The sequence below is a fragment of the Euleptes europaea genome, chromosome 12, assembly GCF_029931775.1.
Source record: "Euleptes europaea isolate rEulEur1 chromosome 12, rEulEur1.hap1, whole genome shotgun sequence".
Lineage (NCBI taxonomy): Eukaryota > Metazoa > Chordata > Lepidosauria > Squamata > Sphaerodactylidae > Euleptes > Euleptes europaea.
In genome coordinates, this window is record NC_079323.1 from 6,289,679 (window position 1) to 6,317,564 (window position 27,886).

At 46.0% G+C, this 27,886-nt stretch overlaps 1 protein-coding gene across 1 annotated transcript in view; it reads right to left on the minus strand.

Annotated features, from left to right (window-relative positions):
- TENM4 (teneurin transmembrane protein 4) overlaps nt 1-27,886 on the minus strand; it is a 450,745-nt gene that overhangs the window by 134,064 nt on the left and 288,795 nt on the right. The window contains exons 9-12 of the mRNA XM_056858091.1: nt 27,106-27,276; nt 22,646-22,860; nt 20,052-20,262; nt 33-134 (exon numbers count right to left, since the gene is read on the minus strand). Coding sequence (XP_056714069.1) covers nt 33-134; nt 20,052-20,262; nt 22,646-22,860; nt 27,106-27,276 — 699 coding nt within the window. The remainder of the gene's footprint in view (nt 1-32; nt 135-20,051; nt 20,263-22,645; nt 22,861-27,105; nt 27,277-27,886) is intronic.

Below are 27,886 nucleotides of genomic sequence, written 5' to 3' on the forward strand. Positions count from 1 at the left end.
AGAATAGTAACAATAATTTAAAACAACCCTACCTCGGCCACAGTCGGGGCCCAGGAAGCCCAGAAAACAATGGCAGGTGCCCGAAACACAGTCTCCGTTCCCGTAGCAGTTGCTGGGGCAGTTATCCACCGATTCTAGGGTATTAAAAAAACAGAGAAAAATCAATCCATGTATGAAATAACGAAGCACTTGTTTGTGCGCATGGACCGTGTCTCTGGCATTTCACTCTGCTCCTCAGTGTCTTGGTAATATTTCACTCAACAAAAACAGAAGGGGTTGGATCCAGACAAAACCGACAATTTCCACCCATTTCCCCTTCCGCTGCAGACTCCCCTTATGCCATTCCTTGGGGCTCCCTGTACCCCAGGAGCACCATTTCAAGGAGATCAGTGGTTTGTGATGTCCATAGGGTTGTCAGCTCTGGGCTGGGAAATACTTGGAGATTTTGGGGGTGGACCCTGGGAAAGGCAGGGTTTGAGGAGGGGGAGGGACTTCAGCAGGTTATAATGCCATAGAGTCCACCCTCCAAAGCAGCCATTTTCTGCAGGTGAACTGATCTCGATCGGCTGGAGATCAATTGTAACAGCAGGAGATAGCTTGGAAAGAAGGCAGCTAAGGGGAGACATGATAGAGGTCTATAAAATTATGCATGGTTTGGAGAGAGGGGACAGGGAAAGGTTTTTCTCACTCTCCCATAATACTAGAAGGCGGGATCATCTGCTGAAGCTGGAGGGTGAGAGATTCAAAACAAGATAAAAGGAAGTATTTTTTCACACAACGCATAGTTAAATTGTGGAACTCCCTGCCCCAGGATGTGGTGATGGCTGCCAACATGGAAGGCTTTAAGAGGGGAGTGGACATGTTCACGGAGGAGAGGGCTATTCATGGTTACTAGTCAAAATGGATACTAGTCATGATGTATACCTATTCTCTCCAGGATCAGAGGAGCATGGCTATTCTATTAGGTGCTGTGGAAAAAAGGCAGGATAACACTGCTGCAGTTGTCTTGCTTGTGGGCTTCCTAGAGGCCCCTGGTTGGCCACTGTGTGAACAGACTGCTGGACTTGATGGGCCTTGGTCTGATCCAGCAGGGCCTTTCTTATGTTCTTATGTTCTTATATCTTCAGGTGCCACCTGGAAGTTGGTAACCCTACATGTCCACCCCTTCCTGTTTCGTTTTTTTATCGATGGCTCACGCTATTCATGTTTACAATTTGCTTTTCATAGGAGGAGGAAAAAACCAACAACCCCATCACTTTAGGCTTATTAAACGTTAATTCCCCTCCCCCCCAAAGAGAGAATAAGATCACCCCCAAGGTTTTCTTAGCACAAGTTTGCATAAAGACAGGGTACCGTTGTGCGGGCGGAATGACAAAATAGCACGGTTGGTTGGAGCCTATTGTTTCTGATCCCAACCCAATGTAATAGGTGTCATATTAAAATGGGATGTAATTACAGAGGAGCTGACTTAACTTAGCTGGATTCATTTTTCACTGAGACAGGCTAAAAACAGTGGCAGGATATCAGGGGAGGAGGAGACAGCGACTACTCCTCAATTTCTTTTTATTTTCTTTCTTTTTTTTAATAAAAAGGTTAATTCTGGCCTGTGCAGCAACGTATCTAACATTTCTTAGGTCCAGACAAGGAGGGAAATTAATGGTTCCAAACTTCCACATGGAGGTGGCGCTAAAAATACTCTGGGCCTTCCTAGATGATTAAAAAAGTTCTGTAAAGGCTATTGTTATTAGACAGGGCTCAATAGTAGTAGCAGCAATGTGGTATTCCTAAGGTTGCCAACCTCCAGGTTGTAAAATTCCTGGAGATTTTAGGGATGGAGCCTGGGGTAGGCGGGGTTTCATAGAATCATGGAAGGGACCACCAGGGTCATCTAGTCCAACCCCCTGCACAATGCAGGAAATTCACAACTACCTCCCCCCCACACACACACCCAGGGCCCCTACTCCATGCCCAGAAGATGGGGAAAGAAACCCCTCCAGGATCCCTGGCCAATTTGGCCTGGCGAAAAATTGCTTCCTGACCCCAAAGTGGCGATCAGCATTACCCTGGACATGCAAGAAAGGGCTGAGCACTGATGCAACCCTTCCTGCCCTTCCTCTCATGGTCTGTCTAAGTTCACAGAATCAGCATTGCTGACAGATGGCCATCTAGCCTCTGCTTAAAAACCCTCCAAAGAACTAGCTAGCATCGTCTGGAGAGCATTGGTGATAGCAGGAGATATACAGCTAGTACGTGGAGGTTGACAACCCTACCTGGAGATCCGTTGTAACAGTGGGAGATCACCAGGTGCCACCTGGAAGTTGGCAACCCAGTACAGCACAGAGATCTTTTTAAAGCTGCCTCGCACTGCCATGCAATTACCTGTGCAAATGGCTTTTTTTGTATGGACAAAATGCAATTACGCATATTAAAGGGATGGACAAATTGGCTAGGCTCCCAATTGGTCCTTTTCCGTCCCCGTTTGAATTAATTACCCACTCTCCCATTCGGTGGGTGAGCCGCGCCGCGCCGGGACCGCAGCAGTAATTCTCCCTTTATTTATCTACCAGGGTAGCTTCAGGCTTAATGACTTGGGGGGGGGGCTCTCTTTCAGGCTGGAGGCCAAGGCGATGTCTGCCTGACATACCAAGCCCCTATTAGAGGTTGCAGTAATGCGACTGCATGTTCAAAGTTACATATTTTATAGCCTCCATGCTTCGCTGCTCCCCAGACGTTGAGAAAAGCACTCTCCCATGCCATGAAGAAGAAGAAAAAATAACCTACTCATTATCAGGGAACTGGGGCGGGCTAAGAATTAAAGTGGGGGTGAGCGGCAGCTTGCATATTGAAATAATATTATGAGAAAAATAAGGCCCCTGTTTCACACAACGGATCAAATGCCGTTCTCGTTTCTGCAGATTAAAGTGGTTGATGTTGTGAAATGGGCATGCCCCGCCCAGAATGTCATTTTGCAAGGGCAAAGATTTGCCACTGAAATCAAGGGTCTCCCGTCCAAACACTTGCCAGGGTTGAGGCTGAGAGGGTGTGACTGGCCCAAGCCACCCAGCAAGTTTCCATGCAGTGTTGGAATTCGAACCTGGGTTTCCCAGATCTTAACCACTACACCACGGTGGCTCTCCCTTGTCCTGTACTGGTCAAATTTCCTGACTCTGCAGCCATTCCCACTAGGGTTGCCAAGCTCTTGCTATTACAACTGATCTCCAGCCAATAGAGATCAGTTCCCCTGGAGAAAATGGCCTCTTTGGCAATTGGACTCTATGGCGTTGAAGCCCCTCCCCTCCCCAAACCCCGCCCTCCTCAGGCTCTGCCCCAAAAACCTCTCGCTGGTAGCGAAGAGGGACCTGGCAACCCTAATTCCCACAACGTGCTGCTCCCTCTATATCAGCCTGGTCTACCTTTTCCAAATGGACCACTGGTTGCCTCTCCTGGCTAGAACTGAGGCTCACTCCTCGGTCTGGCATCTTGCCCCAGCCAGCTCAAGAAAACGGCTCAGATCCTCAGATTTCCAGATCTTCCTAGTCTCCTCCTGAGATACCAAAAACCCTGCAGAGGAACACTCCACCCCTCACCCCCCCCAAGCACATCTACATATAGCATTTTCCATGTCCAGCTGTTTGCTACAGTCTTGAATAGACAAGAGATTCTATCTAAGATTGTTATCCCCAATGTGGTGCTTATGGTTGCCAGCTCCGGGTTGGGAAATATTTGGATATTTTTGAGGCGGAGCCTGAGGAGGGCGGGGGTTGGGGAGGGAAGGGACTTCAATGCCATAGAGTCCAATTGCCAAAGCGGCCCTTTTCTCCAGGTGATCTGATCTCTATTGGCTGGAGATCAGTTGTAATAGCAGATCTCCAGCTAGTACCTGGTGGTTGGCAACCCTAGTGGTGCCTGGTGTCTAATTCCTTCTCCCCCAAAGCTAAGAGCCAACCCTAGCTTTCCTCTATCACTGACAGGGCTGCCAGCACCAGGCTGGAAAATTCCTGGAGATTTGAGGGTACAGCCTGGGGAGGGGGGATTGGGGAGGGGAAAGACTTCGCTTCGTATAATCATAGAATCACAGAAGGGACCACCAGGGTCATCTAGTCCAACCCCCTGCACAATGCAGGAAATTAACAATTACCTACCCCCACATCCCCAGTGACCCCAACCCTCCCACCGCCATGCAGGATCCCACAATCAAAGCACTCCCGACAGATGGCCATCCAGCCTCTGCTTAAAGACCTCCAAGGACGGGGACTCCACCACCCTCCGAGGCAGCACATTCCACCGTCAGAAAGTTCTTCCTAATGTTTAGGTGGATGCCATGGAGTTCACCGTCCAAGCAGCCGTTTTCTCCAGGGGAACTGATCCCTTTGGTCTAGAGATCGGTTGTAATTCCAGGAGATCTCCAGACCCTACCTGGAGGTTGGCAACCCTATTGACTGAAATGGGAGGCATTTCAGAAAACCCCAGGAGGTGTTTATGCCTACAATGTGTGCCCATTCCAAAACAGCTGCCTCCATCTTAGTATGACGGTAGGCTTGGAATCGCCTAACATTTCGTGAATTGCTCCATGGCACCCATCTTGTGGTTGCACCCCGCATCTGCTCTCAAAATTTGTAAGTGCCCACAGGCTCAACAAGTTTGGGAACTTTGATCTAAAGGAAACCAGGAGGAGGATATTAAGACTGTCTACCTACACCAGAGAAGTACAATAAATACTAATGATGGTATCACATTTTGGGAACTCACAGCCTGGGTTTGAATATCCCTCCAAATCATATTCATGAGTCTTTATTGTGGACTTGTTTGCTGTTTCCTCACACTAAACTTTAAATGTACACATTCTTCATTGTTATTTGTGCATCAATAAATCATCGATGCACATATATCATATACATCAATTGCCTAAGGACGAAGAACAGAAACAAAGCAGTACTAGCAATAAACATGGGTGGACTGAAACGGTTCAAAACAAAAACATACATTAATAAAGAGAATTGAAAAAGAGCGTACCGGTCCATCTCTAATAATTACCAATGATATTAGCATACACATAAAGCATGGGATAAGAAAAAGATGTATGCAACATGATTACTCCGCAGCTGTGACCGAATACTTAATGAACCATACCATACATGCTGATGTTGTCAAACAGTGCCAGCGTGGTGAAGTGGTTAAGAGCGGTGGTTTGGAGCGGTGGACTCTGATCTGGAGAACCGGGTTTGAGTCCCCACTCCTCCACATGAGCAGTGGAGGCTAATCTGGTGAACTGGATTTGTTTCCCCACTCCTACGCACTAAGACAGCTGGGTGACCTTGGGCTAGTCACACTCTCTCAGCCCCACCTGCCTCGCAGGGTGTCTGTTGTGGGGAGGGGAAGGTGATTGTAAGCCGGTTTGATTCTTCCTTAAGTGGTGGAGAAAGTCGGCATATAAAAACCAACTCTTCTTCTTCAGAGAGTGGCACAGATCCGGTGAACACGTACCTAGATATCTGTTCTGGATTAGGCCTAGAGAATGCCCTTCTCAGGGAAATACTGATGTTTGCCCTGACCAAGCACAAGACAGGTTGTGATCAATACATACTGTACTAAGTTTAGTGTTGCCAACCTCCAGGTACTAGCTGGAGATCTCTCGCTATTACAACTGATCTCCAGCTGATAGAGATCAGTTGGCCTGGAGAAAATGGCCGCTTTGGCAATTGGACTCTATGGCATTGAAGTCCCTCCCCAAACCCCGCCCTCCTCAGGCTCCGCCCCAAAAACCTCCTGCTGGTGGCAAAGAGGGACCTGGCAACCCTATGCGGCAGCCGTTTTGTGGCTCGCCCCCCATGCCGTGTCGGAATTCCAAAGGTGTCCATAGGCTCAAAAAGGCTGGGGGGCCCTGATCTAGAATATTATTACTTTGGCTAAGAATGGCTCACCAAGAACTCACATAGAGGACTATTCCAGTCCTACTGAGGAAGCCGTTCAGTGAGAAGGACAGGGAATGAACCTTAAGACCCTTGACTTGGGCCATATGCCAGGAAGCAGATGTATGGAGTACAACAGGAGCTGCTCGTTGTCAGGGGATGGAAGACCATTGCAGCTGGAGCTAAATGATTGCTTTAGGAAAAGACTCAGACAGCAGCAGCATGCGAGTTGTGGAGAAGTGAAAGATTTGGGAGTAGTGATCTCAATCCTTACAAATACTCTACTCAAAAAATTTTTTCTGCTCTCAAAGACCCCCCCCCCCCAAACCAAGCACCCCGCATGCTCGTATTGATTTATTCACAATTTAAAGCATGCAACATTTTCAACGCGTTTGGATCTGCAATGGTCAAAGGCATTGCTTATCCTTTAGGCAGCCAGCTGGACACTATTATTAGTGCAGAACTGACTGGATTGCTGGGATCGTCTTTTACGTGACCTCCCAATTCATAGGGTTGCCAACCTCCAGGTACTAGCTGGAGATCTCCTGCTATTACAACTGATCTCAAGGTGACAGAAACCAGTAGACCTGGAGAAAATGGCCTCTTTGGTAATTGGACTCTATGGCACTGATGTCCCTCCCTTCCCCAAACCCCGCCCTCCTCAGACTCCGCTCCAAAAACCGGTGGCAAAGAGGGACCTGGCAACCCTTTCATGGGGTTTTCCAGCTCTGGGTTGGGAGATACCTGGAGATTCGAGATAAAACAGGTCTCTGAAAACGCGGGCAAAACGCAGGGAAAGGCAGGGGGAGAGTGCGCCGACCTCTGACGGTTGGAAATGGCATGCGTAATCCAAACAAAGACCCGAAGTTATGGGAGGGGTGACGACGAGGGAAACAGCCGTGCATAAAAGACCTTAGAAACATTGGGGAATTGAGAAGAATCTTAGTACACCGAGAGTCGGGAAAGAGATGGAGCCAAAGCCTTAGGGCAGCATCAAGTGGGGGATTTGGCCAGACGCCGGGGTCACGTTGTCGTTTTTTTGCCTGTACGTCCCAGGAACTGTACTTGAAAGGATGAAAAACCAAAGGAGCTTCCATTTGCCGGATGTGTCTGCTTCAGCCGGCCCTCTGACATGTGTGATGAATGGCCCACATTAGGAAGTACGAGAAAGGAATAAGGCAGTGCAAGAATTTTGAGAATGTGTACACGTAATTCCTGAGAAATGATAATTTGCCGGCCTTTCCTTGCCGTCATCAATCAGTATTACTGTGTCTTGCCACATTATCTGCGGGGAGGCAGCGGGAGGGGCATTTCCATCATTCAGACACTTGTGTAATACACCCAGGCACTGATTTGTTAAAGACGTTGGAAAGAGGCAAAAGTAATCAGCGCTGCTGCTTCTAAAAACACACCTCGAGAACGAAAAAAAAATCCAACAAATCAACTTGCTGTACTCCAACTTATTGTCTGTACCTATTCTATATATCTATTCCAAGGTTCCCCTGCCAACACCTTTCCTGGCACGCACCAAGTGTTTTTAGGAAGTGGGCAGGGTAGGGTTGCTAGGTTCCCCCCCCCCCCCGCCTCCAGTGGGAGATGGGGGGAGCCAGGTGGGTCTTTTGCCCAACAAGACTTCTGATTGGTCACTGGAATTAAAAATATATATATTAGCATTTAGGGATACAGAAAACAGAAAAATGGTGGGGGTAGGGGGCAATATAACGGATCAATTCTTGTCCGTGCCCAATGCAACCCACCCTTTTCATTCGCATACCCATTATAACCCACATATAGTTGAGTGTGTTATGCTCTAATTACTGCTTCTCTATTCTATTCATATTAGTTCAGCACTAATCTTTACATAAAAACGATAACATCTTCAAAAGTGTTGTATACTTAAACTTTTGTAATTGTCTATCAACCAGGTAAATAATAAACATATAATAATCAATTGCTTAACGTAACTTCCCAACTCTATTTTACATCTAGCATACTTCCTTCATTCTTAACTATGTTTAATCAAACATATCTATCATAAAATAACTGCCACCTGTGCTTATATTCTTCAATTGGTTTTCCTCGGAGCAAGTTTGTTAGCTTGTAATCCACGCTGGAAAGTCCGGTATTGGCTGAGCAGATTTTAAAAAACACGTTGCTCTTGCAGACAGCAACTTCCACCACAGCAAAAAGATCTTCGCTGCGGTAGTACAACTGATCTCCAGCCGATAGAGATCAGTTCCCCTGAAGAAAATGGCCGCTTTGGCCATTGGACTCGATGGTGGTGAAGAGGGACCTGGCAACCCTACTTCTGATTGGCCATTGGAGATCTGATTGACTGCACAGATGTGGTTTTTTTTTAAAAAACAATGCTTTTGCAGCTAGCCCAGGGATTCTTAACTGGGGCCACTGGGTCTCTTGGGGGAGTAACTGACAAATCCTAATGAGTAGGATGTACTTTCCGGTATTTCGGGCAACTCCTTTCCCCCATTTGGAATGGCCTTTGAAAGCCAGCAGAATTGCTCTTTACATTGGCACACCGCAAACTTCAACACAGATACGATCACCAGATGAACATGTCTTGTTTGAATTCCCTTGATTGCCTCTGAGGTGATGTCATGGCTGTTCCAATCCTTTGACCAACTTGTGCGAAGCCTGGAATTGCTTGCAGTTATCTCCATTTCTGTGCCGGTACATCTGGACACATCTTTTAAATGCCCAATGTTGGCTAAACCACATTGCCTGCGGTTTTTGCACCTGTGCAATCAGCGGTATCTCTTCGGGAAGTGATTGCAAGGACTGATTGCAAAATGAGCTAGGTTAATAGGCAGACACGGAGGCACGGCGAGACACCAAATAGTAAGTCTAAACCAAAAAAAATCCAACTAATTAAAAAGAATTCTGCTCTGTGCCCTTTATAAAACTGAAGAAAGTAACACCAACAGAAGTGTGATGGGGTGCCTTGACAAGAAATTCTAATTATGCTTGAAACAGTCACAATAATGCAAACGGACAGATCTAAAATTCATTTGGACATAACCAAAGAGCACACTGAATGATGGGAGCGCAGGACATGGACCACACTGGTAGATGTTTGAGCCCAACAAGTTGTTTAGTGGTTACCATCCAACCTCACCATATTCTCTGTCTTATCAGTCTGGCCAGATATCTCAGGCCTTTCGACTTCTGACGCAAAAAGGTTCACAGGATTTACCCCTTTCAGTGTCCGTGTCAAGGAGGCATCAATGGAATCTGCCAGTCAATTAGGGATCAGTATACACCATCAACTAGAAGCTAAAATGACTAAACTGAGGGTATTGTACTTTGGTCACAATATGAGAAGACAAGAGTCACTGGAAAAGACAATCATGCTGGGAAAAGTTGAGGGCAGCAGGAAAAGAGGAAGACCCAACAAGAGATGGATTGATTCTATAAAGGAAGCCACGACCCTCAATTTGCAAGACCTGAGCAAGGCTGTCAAAGATAGGACATTTTGGAGGACTTCGATTCATAGGGTCGCCATGACTCGGAAGCGACTTGAGGGCAAAGAAGAAGAAGAAGAGTTGGGTTTTATATGCCAACTTTCTCTACCATTTAAGGAAGACTCAAACCAGCTTACAATCACCTTCCCTTCCCCTCCCCACAACAGACACCCTGGGAGGTAGGTGGGGCTGAGAGAGCTGTGACTAGCCCAAGGTCACCCAGCTGGCTTCGTATGTAGGAGTGGGGAAACAAATCCAGTTCACCAGATTAGCCTCCGCCACTCATGTGGAGGAGTGGGGAATCAAACGCGGTTCTCTAGATCAGAGTCCATCGCTCCAAACCACCGCTCTTAACCACTATACCACGCTGGCTCCCATACACACAGAGAGCATCAAAGAGGCCAGCTCCTTGTAATCAACTCAAAATAAATTTATACAGGCCCTCTGTTGGGCTACACTTGAGAAAGGGCTAGCTTTTTAACAGCTAGGGATGTGTTCAATTGCACACTTGTATGCGCAAGCCCACTGATTTCATGCGTACAAGTTCAGCGCAAAACTTTGGAAAAATCCGAGTCTAAGAAGCCCCATTGTTTTGGGCCATAAAGGTTTCGTATCTAAGTGCCAAAACACACAAACCGCTCAGTGCCCCCCAAATACAACCCTCCCCACCCCAATTTTTGCTCTCCGCTGTAATAGCTCACATGGTAATAAGAGCCAGGCAATGCCATAATGTGAAACAGGGACAGAATACGCTCTGCTTACAGTATCCTGGAGCCCAAGAACGTTACACACATAACAGAGAGAGCTCTGCCTTTAAAAAGGGCAGAAACTCAAACCATGCCGACTCGGGTTTCCAAGTTGGGGGCGGCAAATTTCTTTAGAAAGAACTCTGGATAACACTGGAGCCCTTGTCACGGAGGAGGGAGAAACATAACAGCGACACCCCCTTAAAGAAAACCTGCATGTGAATGAAGTTTAAAATTATGGAAACCTTTCCTTGACCCTGAAGCGAAACGCAATTATGCCAATCAATGAACTTTTGTAGGAATTCTCAGATCTAGCAAAATTACCCGGAAAAGTGACAGGCTGTGGGTGATGGAGAGAAATCTTCAGGCTACCGAGTCTGGGGGAGAGAGAGAGAGAGAGAGAAGAGGAAAGGAAAGGAACACACTCTTATTCAGAGCATACAGGAGACCAAAAACAACGAGAACTCATAACATTAACAACCATGCATTTGTTATGCTTATGGTGCCAATGTTTCTTTTTCACAAAACCATACGAGTAGGGCTGCCAACCTCCAGGCAGTAGCTGGAGTTCTCCTGATATTACAACTGATCTCCAGCCAACAGAGATCCGTTCCCCTGGAGAAAATGGCCGCTTTGGCCATTGGACTATATGGCATTGAAGCCCTTCCCAAACCAAACCATGCCCTCCTCAGGCTCTGCCCCCAAATCCTCCCGCCGGTGGCGAAGAGGGACTTGGCAACCCTACATATGAGCGATGCTCTCCTATCCAACACATCGATGATGAATTATTGCATTTTGCTGCATAGAGATGAAACTAGAATTCCAGTGGAGGTCTGAACCGGCAACAAACCATGTCTTTCCTGGATGCCAAGGATGATGATGAAGAAGAGTTGGGTTTTGTACACCGATTTTCTCTACCTTTTAAGTAAAATCAAACCGTCTTACAATCTCCTTCCCCTCCCCTCCCCACAACAGACATCTTGTGAGGTACGTGGGGCTGAGAGAGTTTGGAGAGAACTGTGACTGGCCCAAGGTCACCCAGCAGGCTTCATGTGGAAGAGTGGGGAAACCAACTCGGTTCTCCAGGTTAGAATTTTCCGCTCATGTGGAGGAGTGGGGAATCATCTGGACTCTGGTCTGGAGGAACCGGGTTTGTATCCCCACTCCTCCACATGAGTGGAAGAGGCTAACCTGGTGAACTGGATTTGTTTCCCCACTCCTTCACATGAAGCCAGCTGGGTGACCCTGGGCTAGTCACAGCTCTCTCAGCCCCACCTACCTCACAGGGTGCCCATTGTTGGGAGGGGACAGGAAGGGAAGACGATTGTAAGCTGGTTTGATTCTTCCTTAAGTGGTAAATTCGCCGTATAAAAACCAGCTCTTCTTCTTCTTCAAACCCGGTTTCCCAGATTAGAGTCCACTGCTCATAACCACTACACCATGCTTGCATCATAGGGTTTGTTGCTGGGAGAAATAAGTTATTCCAAGAACCTGTTTACTCCTCTTTGGAAAGCACAGCCCACACAGCTGGATCAAACCAGTGGTCCATCTGATCCAACATGCTGTTTCACCTGGCAGTCAACAAGTTGCCTTGAAGGACCAACAAAGTAAGAAGCAATATGTGAGGAAATGGGGACGATGGAAGTTGCAAATCTGTGACTTCAGAGCGCCGCGAGATCACAAGGAAAGAATTACCTTTGGCCTACAAACTACTGGGTGGAGAACAATCTGGGAAGGCATCACTAAAGATGCACGAGGTAGTAAACAGCAAGAATGTGGAGGGTCTTGAACGGTGAGCTCAACATTTATGGGCGGCATAGAGAACGCCGCTCACGGAGTTGAGAAGTAAACGGGAGGTTCCAAAAGGGCCAGCGGCGCCTGAAGGCAAGCTATTTAGCGTTTGCTGTGAACTGCTAAGGGCGGCCAATCCCCCAGTTGGAGTGTGGGATCCCCTGACCCCAGCTTCTGAAAAATTTAAAATAAAACTAGGTCACATATGGTACTATGTCGCTTCTGGTAAAAACCCGGAAGTGACACAGAGTAGCTCTAGGAACCACTGGAAACTCTATGGGAAAGCCATAGAGTTTCCAGCAGTTCCTAGAACTACCCTGTGTCACTTCTGGTTTTTTTTTACCGGAAGTGAGGTGACGATGCAGTCAACATTACGCCCCCCCCCATTTCCCCACCCACAACCCTTTCGCCAAAGCTGCCAGCAGTAGTTCCAGGGACACAGCATTGTGTAGTGGTTAAGAGAGGTGGTTTGGAGCGGTGGATTCTGACCTGGAGAACTGGGTTGGTTTCCCCACTCCTCCACATAAAGCCAGCTGGGTGACCTTGGGCCAGTCACAGCTCTCAGCCCCACCCTACCTCACAGGTTGTCTGTTGTGGGAGGGGAAGGGAAGGTGATATAAACTGGTTTGATTCTGCTTTAAGTGGTAGAGAAAGTTGGCATATAAAAGCCAAGTCATCATCGTCGTCATCGTCCTCCTCCTCCTTCTCATCCCTGAGAGCCACCCAGCCCATCTGGACGAATTTTCTGAACCGAAGCTGTTCCATCCTTCACCTGCTTGTGCCTTCTGCTTGACATAATGAGGCCATTCCCCTATTTCTTCACTATTATTATTTCTGTCCCAGGCAGTTCTCTCCTCGGACTTCCCAGTCCTTCAAGCCTGACAGTAACAGCTGCTGGAAAGGTCTGTAGGTGCCTGAAGCTAGCCTCTCCGCTCCTCCTTGCTGTCACTGAACAGGTTTTTTTGGGGGGTTTTTTGCGTGGCCAACCTCTGTCCCCAGATGTGCTGACTCCAGCTCTCCCTTGGCTTGCTATTTTGTTCTACTTCGACAAGATTGTCCTGTATAAATCACTGCTATCTGGCTAAGGTGACGCCAGGAGACATTTTGCCCAGTAGCATCTGTGTTAGCAAATGCAGCCAAAGTCACTTTACAAGGAGGTTAATTTATTACCGACACAGACCTCGGGGGTCTCCCAGCGCTGTGATCTGTAAAGATGGAGAGGGAAAGGGCTTTCTGCAAGCCCCGTCTTCTTTCCATCCCTTGCCAAGGGGCCATTATTAGCCAGTTGCAATGGCTTGGGCAGGGATTATGATACCCCATGAATCATAAAATCATAGAGTTGGAAGGGACCACAAGGGTCATCTAGTCCAACCCCCTGCACAATGCAGAAAATTCACAACTATCTCCCCCACTCCTACTCCATGCCCAGAAGATGGCCAAGGTGCCCTCCCTCTCATGATCTGCCTAAGGTCACAGAAACAGCATTGCTGACAGATGGCCATCTAGCCTCTGCTTAAAAGCCTCCAGGGAAGGAGAACTCACCACCTCCCGAGGAAGCCTGTTCCACTGAGGAACCGCTCCAACTGTTAGAAAGTTCTTCCTAATGTCCAGGCAGAAATTCTTTTGATTTAATTTCAACCCGTTGGTTCTGGTTTGACCTTCTGGGGCAACAGAAAACAACTCGGTACCATCCTCTATATGACAGTCCTTCAAGTACTTGAAGATGGTTATCGTGTCACCTCTCAGTCTTTTCCTCTTCAGGCTAAATATGCCCAGCTCCTTCAACATTTCCTCATTGGACTTGATCTCCAGACCCCTCACCATCTTTGTTGCCCTCCTCTGTTGCCTCAGATAGTTGTGAGATGCCCTCAGACAACAGGAGGAAGAGGAAGAAGAGTTGGTATTTATATACCGACTTTCTCTACCGCTTAAGGAAGAATCAAACCTTCCCTTCCCCTCCCCACAACAGACACCTTGTGAGGTAGGTGGGGCTGAAAGAGCTATAAGAGAACCGTGACTAGCCCAAGGTCACCCAGCTGGCTTCATGTGCAGAAGTAACCAACCCGGTTCACCAGATTAGAGTCCGCCGCTCAAGTGGAGGAGTGGGGAATCAAACCCGGTTCTCCAGATTAGAGTCCACCGCTCCAAACCACTTCTCTTAACCACTACGCCACACTGGCAGCTTTCAAGAAATAAGGACACTCTTAGCTTTCATTTGGCTCCAGCACACGTGGCCACTACCTTGCAGGGAAGAAAGACAGAAGGGTGGACAACTGTAAAATACAACAGGGAGGGAGCGGGTTTCTTTTCTTACTGTCAGATTCCAAACTAACCTCACCTTAAAAAAAAACAGATTATTTTTCATCGCACCTCTGAAATTAATTTCAGCGAACAGAACAAACGGCCTGGGCTTACGTTATTGCAGGGTTTTTTCCCTCCACGGCAATGACACACTACTAAAATCCAATTATGAACAAAGCTAGTTACCCCACTCACGCTCTTCTTTCTCTTAAAGCAAACAACGAATGAGTCTGGTCTCTGACGTGTCTCATCCCGCACTCCGCCATACCAATGCAAAGACAGAGGGAGGAACAGGGATTGTGCACCCTGGTTTTTCTGCTTGCAAGACCTTAACAGTGAGCTAGTAAGCAGCTCGGGTTTAGCAAAATTAACCTTAGTTAACTACAGCACAGACAGAGGTCCCTTAAACAGCTCTGGGTAAAACTCTCAGCGCTTTCAAAACCCGCTGTAAGTGGAGAGGCTTCCGTATTTGAAAATGAAATGCATTAAACCCAAAACACTTTAAAAAAAAGGGATTAGGGAAAGATATGTCTAAACAGGCAGCAGCCGTGATATCTAAATGCACATGGTATGTATATTTGCAGATCTCAAAGTGACTATCCTAAAAGTGAATTTCAAAAAACAGGACACAGCAGGAGATCGCTGAGATACAACTATAACCACTGGCAAACTTCCACTTTTCCTAGGTTTGGCCCAGCCCAGGGGCGTTGTTGGGGGGGGGGCTGGGCTTCCCTAAGTTTCTGGGGAGCCCCTTCTACACCCCCATGGCCCACCTCCATAGATAGTGGCAATGGAGGCCCCTTCCTGTGATGTCATTGGCTCCTTCCTATGATGTCACTGGGCCCTGGTTTTCTTAAGGACCTATCATAGCAAAGCCTCTGGTCCAGCCCCAACCAGAGGCGTTGCTATGACAGGTCCAGAAAAGAACCGGGGCCAGTGGCACCTTAGTTCTCCCTAAGGTGCTAGTTACTCCCTAAGGTGCTGAAAGTTAAAAGAGAAAGTGCCAAAGCAGGACTACAGCTGAACATCAAGAAGACAAAAGTAATGACTACAGGAGAATTACACAACTTTAAGGCTGACAATGAGGAAATTGAAATCGTTGAAGACTTTCTATTCCTTGGCTCCATCATCAACCAAAAGGGAGACTGCAGCCAAGATTTCAGAAAGAGACTGAGACTGGGAAGGGCAGCCATGAAGGAGCTAGAAAAGATTCTGAAGTGTAAGGATGGGTCACTGGCCACCAAGATTAAGTTAATTCATGCCATCGTATTTCCTATTACTATGTATGGGTGTGAAAGCTGGACAATGGAGAAAGCTGATCGGAAGAAAGTAGATTCCTTGGAAATGTGGTGTTGGAGGAGAGCGTTACGGATACTGTGGACTGCCAAAAAAACAAATCAGTCGGTTATAGATCAAATCAAGCCTGAACTGACCCTAGAAGCTAAAATTACTAAACTGAGGCTATCGTATTTTGGTCACGTCATGAGACGACGAGAGTCACTGGAAAAGACAGTCATGCTAGGAAAAGTTGAGGGCAGCAGGAAAAGAGGAAAACCCAACAAGAGATGGAGTGACTCAATAAAGGAAGCCACAGCCCTCAGTTTGCAAGACCTGAGCAAGGCTGTCAAAGATAGGACATTTTGGAGGACGATGATTCCTAGGTCGCCATGTTGCGACTTGAAGGCAACATACACACAAGGTGCTACTGGAATCTAGCTGTTCTATTGCAGACCAATGCAGCTATCCTTTAAAGGGTTATTATGATAATATTTACTTTCTTTCTTCAAATACCGCCCACCTTCCTCGCTAAGACCCAAGGCAGATTGCACAATTACAAGCAATGTATTAATTATCAAGACTTTCTGGACATATTTATTTTAAAACTTTATAGCCTGCATGTTCACAGTGGCTTACAGCATCCAAAAATTAAAATTCATCTTGACTTTTCTGACAGTTCCTCCGCGCCTCCATTCTGCACTTCCTGTATCTGGTTTGTCTTTGTAATTATAGACAAAACTGGGGCTCTCGGTTCACTTCAACCTGCGCTATGACTCTGATACGAACTGCAAGAATGTAGTTAAAATTAGCCATCCTTTCATGAAGATCTAACCTTCCATCTGCCTGGGAAGCTGGAACATCGCGCTCCCATTCACAAATAAAAGTGTGTCACACTGCCATACCCCCCTTTCCTTTGGCACCAAGTAGTCAATATGCCAGAGTGTTTACAAAATTTAAAGCACGCCGGTAATTGCTTAAAAAAAAACAACTAACATCTACAACTTGATTTTCAGCTCCCAAAATGAGCTCTCAAGGTAGCTTACATGACTAAAACAGAAGAAAAATGATACCCTATCGAAAAAGATCGGGGGAAAGCAACAACAAAGAAGCCAGGCAGCAGAAAACTAAAGTCTAAAATTAAATGATAAAGTCTTTGCCAGTTGGATTAGGGTCTTTTATGCACAGGTTGTTTCTGTTGCAATCACTCCCCGACTACTGCGGGGCTTTGTTTTCATTATGCACGTCTTTTCCAACCTTTAGAAGTCACTTCGCTGCCAAAGGCTTATACCCCAAACATCGGCCGTTTATGCTTGATAATTTGCAGCGCGTTCCAGGCTGAAGTGCCCCACCTATTTTTTAAATTTCTTCACACTGAACTGTCATTCCAGCCATCACTGCGAAGCCAGCGCATACCTGCTTCGCATTTCTTAAGAGCCCCTTTAACGTGACCTTTTGTATTTGCTCCACCCCCGCATCGAAGTATTTACTAAAGGAACCATGAAAAATCACAGCCGCAGTTTACCTATGCAAACAACCATTGCTAATGGGCGTGCAAACGAAGAAACAAAGAAGCAGGCGAGTGTGTTTGACTTTCTCCTCTTGCATCTGGACCGTGAATAGTCATTTTAAAGGGTGGATTTAAAAAAGGAGCTTTGAGCGAGCATCAAAATCGACCCTGCATAAATGGCCATCTTGTTGGTCTCTAAGGGGCTACTGGACTTGAGTCTAGCTGTTCTGCTGCAGTCCAACACGGCTACCCTCTGAATCTGATCTAGGGTGATATATATTCCCCACCCCCAAAGAACCTCAAGAACTAACATTGCCCAATAAGACCTTGGAATGTCCTCTGGTTAGAAGGAGGCTCGGTAGAGCTAAAACCCTGACGCGTTTCCAATCATCGCCTGCTAAAGAAATGCAAAACACCACGGCATTCGGATGGGTAAATTAAAATGCAATTATTTGCGGCGCTGTTTAATGACGAACGGGTTTGCGCGCATGAATGTTCCTGACAGCAAAGGCCTGCTGGAGTTCCAACTCTCCCGGCTGAAAACAGAATTTTACCATTGCATTTCAGCTTGTGATTAAATAAATGTTCAAGGTAAAAAAAAAAGTACATTGCAGCCTTAATGACTTTGCTTTAATAAGACCTAAACTTTTAATTAACCTGCCAAGACAAATTACAGCCAATAGCTCTCAGGTAACCACCACAGACAGCTGAGGACTCAACACGGACGCCTCTTTGGGAAAAGGATTAATGGCGAGCTCAGAAACGAGCCGTCGTCTTTGCCGTCGAGGAAAAAAATTAGACCATTAAATAATCATTGTGGTTAGAAGAATGCTAAGTGTTAATTTTTACGGGAGGGTCTGTGAATTACAACAAGATGGATTATGAAACACGGTTGGCTCGGTTCAGTAAAATATGATTGTGAAACGAGCGGCCACCCTGTGCGACTTTAATGGGAGTCCCCCCCGGTACTTAGTAAGGTTTAAAAATACTGACTTGAAATAACACTGTTCTCAGCTTTCGGTCAAGCAAAAACTCTTGTAGCACACTTGGCTTGGTTGTCGGCCAAGATGTTTCTTGGTCAAATTACACGTCAGCCACAAACACCCAGGATTGGCAGCAGAAAATCTAGACTGTCTCAACCTTTGCTCACCATTTGCATTAGGCCAAGAAGAATGCAGTGAAGTGGGGTTGTAAAGATTACAACCCCAAGAAAAATGACGAAAAACCCTTCAAAAAGATCAATGTAAATGCTAATTATTAACCATTGATTACTGTCATAGACATTGAAGAGGCCTTTATGAGCCATCTAGTCCAACCACTGGGATGTGGAATCATGTGTGTGTGTGTTAAGTGCTGTCAAGTCGCTTCCAACTCATGGTGACCCTATGAATCAATGTCTTCCAAAACATCCTATCTTTAACAGCCTTGCTCAGGTCTTGCAAATTCAGGGCTGTGGCTTCCTTTATAGAGTCAATCCATCTCTTGTTGGGTCTTCCTCTTTTCCTGCTGCCCTCAACTTTTCCTACCATGATTGTCTTTTCCAGTGACTCTTGTCATCTCTTAATGTGGCCAAAGTACGATGACCTCAGTTTGGTCATTGTAGCTTCTAGGGTCAGTTCAGGCTTGATTTGATCTATAACACACTGATTGGTTTTTTGTTGTTTTTCATTTTTGCAGTCCACAGTATCTGTAACTCCTCCAACACCACATTTCAAAGGAATCTGCTTTATTCCTATCACAGAACCGTAATTGGAAGGGCCCATACTGGCCATCTAGTCCAACCCCCTGCTCAATGCAGGATCAGCCTAGAGCATCCCTGACAAGTGTTTGTCCAGCCGCTGCTTGAAGACTGCCAGAGAAGAGGAGCTCACCACCTCCCTAGGCAGCTGGTTCCACATGGTGTGGTACACCCGATCTCACCAGATATCAGAAGCTAAGCAGGGTGTGTACTGGGATTGAAGACCACCAAAGAAGACTCCGCAGGAAAGCAATGGCTAACCATCTCTGCTTCTCACTCGCCTTGCTGGAGTCACAATGAGCCAAATGTGACTTGACAGCCCTTACGTATGTAGCAAGAAGAAGAAGAAGAAGAAGAAGAAGAAGAAGAAGAAGATTTGGTTTTTATATGCCACCTTTTTCTACCACTTAAGGGGAGATTCAAACTGGCTTACAATCACCTCCCTCCCCCTTCCACAGACATCCTGTGAGGTAGGTGGAGCTGAGAGAGTTAGAGCTCTCTCAGCCCCATCTACCTCACAGGATGTCTGTGGGGAGGGGAAGGGAGGTGATTGAGCTGTGACTAGCCCAAGGTCACCCAGCTGGCTTTGTGTGTAGGAGTGGGGAAACAAATACAGTTCACCTGATTAGCGTCCGCTGCTCATGTGGAGGAGCAGGGAATCAAACCTGGTTCTCCAGATCAGAGTCCACTGCTCCAAGAAAACAAGTCACTAGCCTGAGAATTTTACAACGTACATCCAGACGTTGGGGGAATGTGACAGAGGAAGGGACACAGGTAATAAGTGAGGAATGCTTGGTAACGTAAGTTATACATTTTCACAAGTTGACACACATAAGTCTCCAAGAGAAATCAAAGCATGAAAGATGTGGCTGACACACTGTGGATACACGGAAACGTGTCTTCTCCTGTAACATGTGAAGGCTCTCAAGATCAGGTGTGGTTTCTCCATAACAAATCTCCCACATCCCAGAGATGTACAAAATACACCTTAGAATCAATGGAAGCCACGGCCCTCAGCTTGCAAGACCTGAGCAAGGCTGTTAACGACAAGATGTTTTGGAGGTCACTAATTCATAGGGTCATCGTAAGTCGGAAGCACATAGCACATCCATGGGCGCGAAGATGTGAACATCCGAACACACGCACATAATTCCAGACTCAGAGGCAGCACTGTTGTGGGAAACGCTTACTAATTAAATTCAGCTTGGTGCAAACAAGAAAGTGACAGATCATCGGTGGTCGCTGGTTGACCGGAAAGACATTCCCTCCACCCTTTGCCACCCCCCACCATTAAGTCCTTACCAATGGCTGTGGTGAGAAATGAGACCACCTCAGACTCTTTCCCATCATTGTAGAAGGCCAGGTGCCACATTCCTGAGTCCAAATACTGAATAAATCCCGTCTCATGACTGGCCAATGGCACGAAGCCCTTTTGTTGCCGCTGAGGGCCTTCCAGGCTCCTGGCCTCCTGAGTAAGCAGTCGCCTCCCATCGAGTAATTCCACAAAGTCAAACTGAAACACAAGGAAAGAACGGATGGAACTGTCAGATCGAAACAATTAAGGCAGCGTTTGGTGTTTTCCGGTTAAGGTTATCCACACCTGTAACTAGAAGAAGAGTTGGTTTTTATATCCTGCTTTTCTCTACCTTTTAAGGAATTTAAAAGTGGCTTACAGTCAACTTCCCTTCCTCTTCCCACAACAGACACCTTGTGAGGTAGATGGGGCTGAGAGAGTTCAGAGAGAACTGTGACTAGCCCAAGGTCAACCAGAAGGCTTCATCATGACCCTAGTATTCCTTCATCTGCATCGCAACCCTAGTATTCCTTGGAGGTCTTGAGAGCCAGCGTGGTGTAGTAGTTAAGAACGGTGGACTCTAATCTGGTGAACCGGGTTGGTTTCCCCACTCCTACACATGAACCCAACTGCCTGAGACTCCTTGAAGGTAGAGAAAACCGGGGTATAAAAATCAACTCTTCTTCTTCTTCCCATCCAAATACTTGCCGGGGTCGAGGCTGAGTGTGTGACTGGCCCAAAGTCACTGCAAGTTTCTATGGCAGAGTGGGGATTCAAACCTGGGTTTCCCAGATCCTAGTCCGACACCTTAACCACTACGCCACGCTGGCTCTCTGCTTGGCATCTACAGCCAGTCTAAAACACTGCAACCAGGCTGACCATAGTTATATTGGCTAACAATACATTTCTAGGCCCAGCTGAAGACACTGGCTTTGACCAAATGTATTGTTTCTAAATGAAAATATTTTACCTGGAAATTTACATCACTGATTTTTCTGGTCCTTTATTGATTTAGAACATTTACAGGCCCGCTTTTCTCCCAAACAGAGTAGAACCCAAGGTGGGTAACAAAATGATTGTTTCCTTTGCCCCCTTACCCTGTTGTCCTCACTTACCTTGATATTGTGGTTTTCATACTATACCTCATTTATTGAAATAATACTACTATTTAGGAATTTTTAGCTAATGACGGTATACCCCTTTGATATTTTTTAACAGAAATTATTTTAAAATGAAAAAGGGAGAACAAGGATTAGCCTGATAGGGTTTGATATATGTTTGATTTAGCCAGTTATGAATATGTGATAAATTTATCTCATCACTAACTATTAATATATGATTAGATGTGAAATGAATTGTGGACTATAGCTGTAATGGAAGAGTAACCTGCTCGTTCTGTAAAATCCCAAGAATATAAAACATATTTTATTTTGTCGAAGGCTTTTACAGTCAGAGTTCATTGGTTCTTGTAGGTTATCCGGACTGTGTAACCGTGGTCTTGGTATTTTCTTTCCTGACGTTTCGCCAGCAGCTGTGGCAGGCATCTTCACTGTCCTTCAGTGTTACTGCTCTGAAGATGCCTGCCACAGCTGCTGGCGAAACGTCAGGAAAGAAAATACCAAGACCACGGTTACACAGCCCGGATAACCTACAAGAACCAATATTCTATTTTCCTCCTTAAGAACAATAAGGATAAACACAATATTTTTGTGAAAGTTTAGCCTGATGCATGCAATCAAAAGGATAGAGGAAGAAGAAGAGTTGGTTTTTATATGCCGACTTCCTCTCCTTTTTAAGGAGAATCAAATTGTCTTACGATCTCCTTCCCTTCCTTTCCCCACAACAGACTCTGTGTGAGATAGGTGGGGCTGAGAGAGCTCTGAGAGAAGTGTGACTAGCCCAAGGTCACCCAGATTAGAGTCCGCCGCTCATATGGAGGAGTGGGGAATCAAACCCGGTTCTCCAGATTAGAGTCCACCGCTCCAAACCACCGCTCCTAACCACTACACCACGGTGGCTCTCAGGGAGGCTCTCAGCATTCCATGCCTGTACTGCACAAACTTTGTCTGGCATGGGACGTGCCTACTCCTCCACTGCATATCACACCTAATCCAATCATGCCTGCTAATGTCATTTACCTGCTATTGACATTTATATGCTATTGTCACTGGGTGTCTGAATTCACTCTTCTCTACTTAAGGACAGATTCCAGCTGCATCTGAAGAAGTGAGCTGAGACTCATGAAAGCTCATTCCCTGCCAACAAAATTTTGTTAGTCTTTAAGGTGCCACTGGACTCTTGCTCTTTTCTACTAGGTAAAAGAAGAAGTGGGTTTTTATATGCCGACTTTCTCTACCACTTAAGGCAGAATCCAACAGGCTTACAATCACCGTCCCTTCCCCTCCCCACAACACACATCCTGTGAGGTGGGTGGGGCTGAGCGTGACTAGCCCGAGGTGACCCAGCTGACTTCATGTGTAGGAGTGGGGAAACAAATCCAGTTTACCAGATTAGCCTCCGCTGCTCATGTGGAGGAGTGGGGAATCAAACCCGGTTCTCCAGGTCAGACTCCAGCGCTCCAAAAGAAGACCACTCGCCTTACCTGAGTGTGCGAAGGAGGAAGGCCTTTTCTGCCATAGATCCCGACCAGAGCAGACTTCCCTAACGAAACGTTGAACTTCAGATGCACTGGGTGGTCAATGAACACCTGAGATCGCCAGAACATGCCAGGAGGGATCTTCTGAGTGGCTCGCCTGCCAACGTCGATCTCTCCGGTGTCTATAAAGCTGTCTTCTGGAAAGAAACTACTGGACTTCCCTGCTGAGATAAGGGGAAAAGAACAGCAAACCACAGATTACTTGGCTGCAATGGCGCTGCCTATTATCACTTCCCCAGCAGTCTACGGCAATAGACTGGAGAGACGGTGCTCCATCCTGAAACACTGGGATTTATTTTTCAGTCCTTAATGTCAAAACCACAAAATCAGAGGGAAGGGTTGCTGCTAGCTATGCGATGTGTTTTTACATTACAAACAAATGTAAGGTGTAAGGAGTCTGCCATTGACACAAGGGTGTCCTCTGTGGAAGATGCTCATGCATCAGTGGAAGGTTTCTTGTACTGGAAGAGAGCGTCACTGTTATTGGAATGGATCCACAGATTCCCCCCCAGGGATTCAAAAGTAGGGGCATCGATGACGATTCATGCCTGGCGTGCCATTTGGACCAGGACCACCCTCTACTCCTTTGCAGGTCACCCTGCATGTGTCTTAATCATTCTAAAACTGAGAACGGCTGTACATACATCTATTAAATAAATAACTACAGCTGATTGCCGACGAACCTCAGGTGATAACTAAACACGCTTGGCATTCGAGCAGTGTTCGTTGGCTGTCATCCAGTAGCTTTTGGTTTTCAAAGGGACAATTAAAGGCCAGGAGCAACAGGCCGAAATTACATTATTCTTGAGGAACTGAAATCTATCAACTTCCCATCTCACCTTCCTGAGCTACTAAAGCAGCCTTCGGTGTGTTGTACTGAAAAGAATGACGGGGAACAGGAAAAAAACACCGCAGCGCTCAGGAGGATAAACTGATTACTGGAACTAATGCTACTTTGCTGAGAACTTTCTCTTTTCCTTTCCTTCCTTTCTTTTTTTGGAAATGAAAATGGGATTTAGGGAATAAGGAATTAATATACCTTCTCTATTTGCTGCCTCGCGATGCAGCCAAATTCCCTGACAATGCGTGTGCAGGGGCAAGATCGTGATTGGTAGCACATTCTCAAACATGGTAAAATGAAATATTTTTACTGTTAAGGTCTACTTAAAACTTTAACTCAGTGGTTCCCAAAGTGGGCAGTACCACCCCTTGGGGGGCGGTGAGGTTATCTGGGGGGGGGGGCACTAAGAGGGAAGAGGGCAGCAGAGGGGCGCTAGAGGCGGGCCCCTTCAACTATGTTGTTCACTCATTTACAATAGATCAAGCTATGGCGCCATGCTGGCCAATTTGGTGGAAACTATCAGAATTTTTTCCCAGATTTTGAAGAGCTGGTACCACTGGATCAAGTTCATCAGTTTTGTTGAATACATTTCAACTAAAAAGTTTTAATTTGATTTTGAATAGATGTGCAATTAATTGTTACTGTTTTGAAATTTTATTGGTATTATCTTCTTTAGTGAGTCAAGCAAACCCCTATTTTGAATAATGCTTTTTATAGAATAGGTTACAGAGTTTGTGGAACCAAGGGGCTGGTAAATTGCTTATTTTCAATTGTGATTTCATTGTGTTTTATGTATTAAGTATTGGGTTGTTAGCCGCCCTGAGCCCAGCCTTGGCCAGGGATTGAGGGCGGGATAAAAATCTAAATAAATATATAAATAGTCCAGGGTTATCACCTGTCTTGCAATCTACTGATTCAGGTCGCCCTCCCAGCCTCTCTCTCCCCCCCACCCCCTTAGTGTTTCTATACATGCTGTAGTCGGTTTGGGTTTTCTTTTTGTTTGTTCGTTTTCACATGCTTTCACATGGTAAGATCATTAACGGACCACAGGTCTCATGTGGTAAAAGGCTCGCTTCATGTGTTCATATGGATTTGAACCAGAAGTAGCTACACTGGCTGCCAGTCTGTTTCCGGGTTCCATGGAAGCTGCTGGTTATGGCCTTTAAAGCCCTTCATAATCTGGGACCCACGTGTGACTTTACTTTATTGAGGTTTAATAGCCCATAAATCTGCTGGATGCATCCTCAGTGTTTCCACAAGGACTGCCTGAATGATGAATGTGCCTTCTATATGTCGATATGTGAGCTCCCCCTCACTGGCAGTCTTTAAGCAGAGGCTGGACAAGCATTTGTCAGGGATGCTCTAGGCTGATCCTGCATTGAGCAGGGGGTTGGACTAGGTGGGCTCTATGGCCCCTTCCAACTCTATGATTCTATGATTCCCCCCCCAACAAAAGATGTTTTAACAATCATCCTCCTCATCATATAAAAACATAACAGACTGGATTAGAAGTCCAAGAGCCACCATGAAAACTATAGGTCATGGGTGAGGCATTAATGAAGGGGGGAACTAAGAATGGAGACTCAGGGGTTGTCATGTGATCTTCTGAGGAACACAGCCTCATGGGGTGCTATCTGTAAACAAGCTGGGTCAGGAAACACCCAGAGAAAATCCCATGTAGTTATCTAAGAAGAAGAAGAGTTGGTTTTTATACCCCGCTTTTCTCTACCTTTAAGGAGTCTCAAATCGACTTATGTCCTCTCCCCACAGCAGACACTTTGTGAGGTAGGTGGGGCTGAGAGAGTCCGGAGAGAACTGTGACTTGCCCAAGGTCACCCAGCAGGCTTCATGTGGAGCAGTGGGGAATCAAACCTGGTCCTCCAGATTAGAGTCCGCCACTTATGTGGAGGAGTGGGGAAACCAACCTGGTTCTCCAGATTAGAGTCCACCACTCTTAACCACTATACCATGCTGGCTCTCTGGTGAAATGCCCTGGGTGAAATGACATCTGAGTAAATCCTTTACCTTTCAGATATGATACAGACCATGTGGAGAACAGCAGTTAGTTTGGAATACCTTGTTTTCTTCCACACAATGCCTTCTATTCAGAGGGGATGAAAAAAATTGTCTGCTGTATACCTAGAGCAAACTCTTGACTAGTTGGTCAAGTGTGTAGTGACTGGATCTTAAAGAGAGTCAGGATTTTACCTCTTGCAGGTATTTCTGACATGGGTTCCTCATTAGACGCCATCTCAGAGTTTGTCAAACTGTCAAGTGTTTTTCCTTGAGCAAAAAACGGGCTTTATGTAGTTCTAAACAGTTTCGGTTTACTAATTCCAGTGAGCAGTAATGCCTATTAGCATCTTAAGGAAGCCAGAAAATTACATGGACACTTTCATCTGACTGGAAAGAATAGAAATAGGATAACATCTAGCTATTAAACTGGTCTTACTACACACACTTAAGTGGAAGTAACAAATCAACTCTCTCTGCTTCTAAATCAAATCTTTAGTATGAGGGTGACAGACCACACTGGGGAAATCAACTATTCTGGTAATATTTGTTCACTAGTCAGGACAAAGGCCGTAGGCGATCCGAACCAGAATTTTTGAAACATCCAAATTGCTAGTTTCAGTCTCAAAGTTTGATCCCTGAAACATCAACGTTTAATTTTAGGTGTCAAATTTTAAAAAATGAAAATAGAAGAATCCAGCAGGAAGCCTTGTATCAGAGTAACAGGATGGAGGAAATAATAACATTTTCCAAGTCCTAGCAATAGGAAAATCTGAGTTCTGACAGGAAAATTGGAGGCAATTTCACACACAGGACAAAATCCTACGTTCCCAGTTGAGAAACGTTGTGAATTTACCGTAGTCAGCATACTTCAAAAATGGACTGATTCAGAATAAGTGGGTTGAAGACAGCTGGTTAAGGCTTGAATATCTTAGCTTATGTTTTGATATTAGGTATAGAATCCAAACCCACAACAACCCCCTCCCCAGACAACAGACAAAGTAAGCAAGAATTACATATATTGTCGAAGGCTTTCACAGTCAGAGTTCATTGGTTCTTGTGGGTTATCCGGGCTGTGTGACCGTGGTCTTGGTAAAATACCAAGACCACGGTCACACAGCCCGGATAACCTACAAGAACCAAAGAATTACATAACCCTGTAAAAGAAAGAACATTGAGGGAAACAACAGTTTAATTAGGACAACATTCGAAGGGAGGGATGAAGCCGGAGAATTTCGGGTGCCGAAATATCAAGCGGAAATGCGCGCGGAAGAGATATTTCCCGTTATGAATGGCTCCGGATGTATCATGGCGTCATGATGCACCCTTCGGTACTTGCAAGCAACATTGGAAAAGAGACAGATGCATACACGAATGGACAACTACCGACTCGAGAATGCGTGACAGAGCAGGAAAGCGTCAGAGCGTGGCGATGGTGGAGGAAAAGAGCGTTTTTTTTTTTTTTCTCAGGAGGACGATGAAGTTATGAGAGTAGATGTCTGGAATTGCAGAGACAGAGGACTCACAATAAGGACAACACACCAATCCGTACCTTCGCCGGCTCCTTTGCCTTTCCTGTCTGGTAATTCTAACCCCGTGCCCCCTGAGGAATATAAGGAGACGTCCGTTGGCACTGGCCAACTGCTGGCCGTGTCTTCCGTGATCTCAAACATCTGCCCTTCCATCGGCTGCAGGTGCCAGTTTAGGCCAAACAGGTGCATGGCTGTGGTGAGCAATGAGAAAAGTCATCTTTTTTTAGCTTTGCTGCTCGGCTGAGGAGAATTTCGAAAGGTAAGAGCTGCGTTTACTAATACTCTTGTTTGACTCCCGGGGCACCAACGTCAGCACGGGGTTCCCTGCCCGCTTCCGGATACAGTTCAAGGGATTTAGTTTTGGCCTGCAAAGGTATCGCTGGCTTGGGTTTAATATTTCTAAAAGGATCACCTCCTCCCTCAGGCCCAACCACAACCTATAATGACCACGACTGAACCGCAAAACCACAAAGAAGAGCAGTAATAGCACCTGCCCCACAATTGTAGGGTTATGGAGATCCACAAACTGAGAATCAGAGCACTCTTCAGGCTCAAGATCTTCTGTTTGGGCAGGCAGGGGCTAAAGGAATAACCGCATGTTATCTTAAGGAAACAAAGGCTCCCAACTCTGCAATAAACGTAGGGGCAGGCACATGAAAGAGATGCTTGACAGCCCAAAAGGAAGGGCGACTTAACTATTTTTTGTAAAAATATATATATTTTTAATGAGACAAAAACAACTTCACATACATCACACACTCTTCATACCCCATATCTGTGACAAGATCCTCCTCCAATATG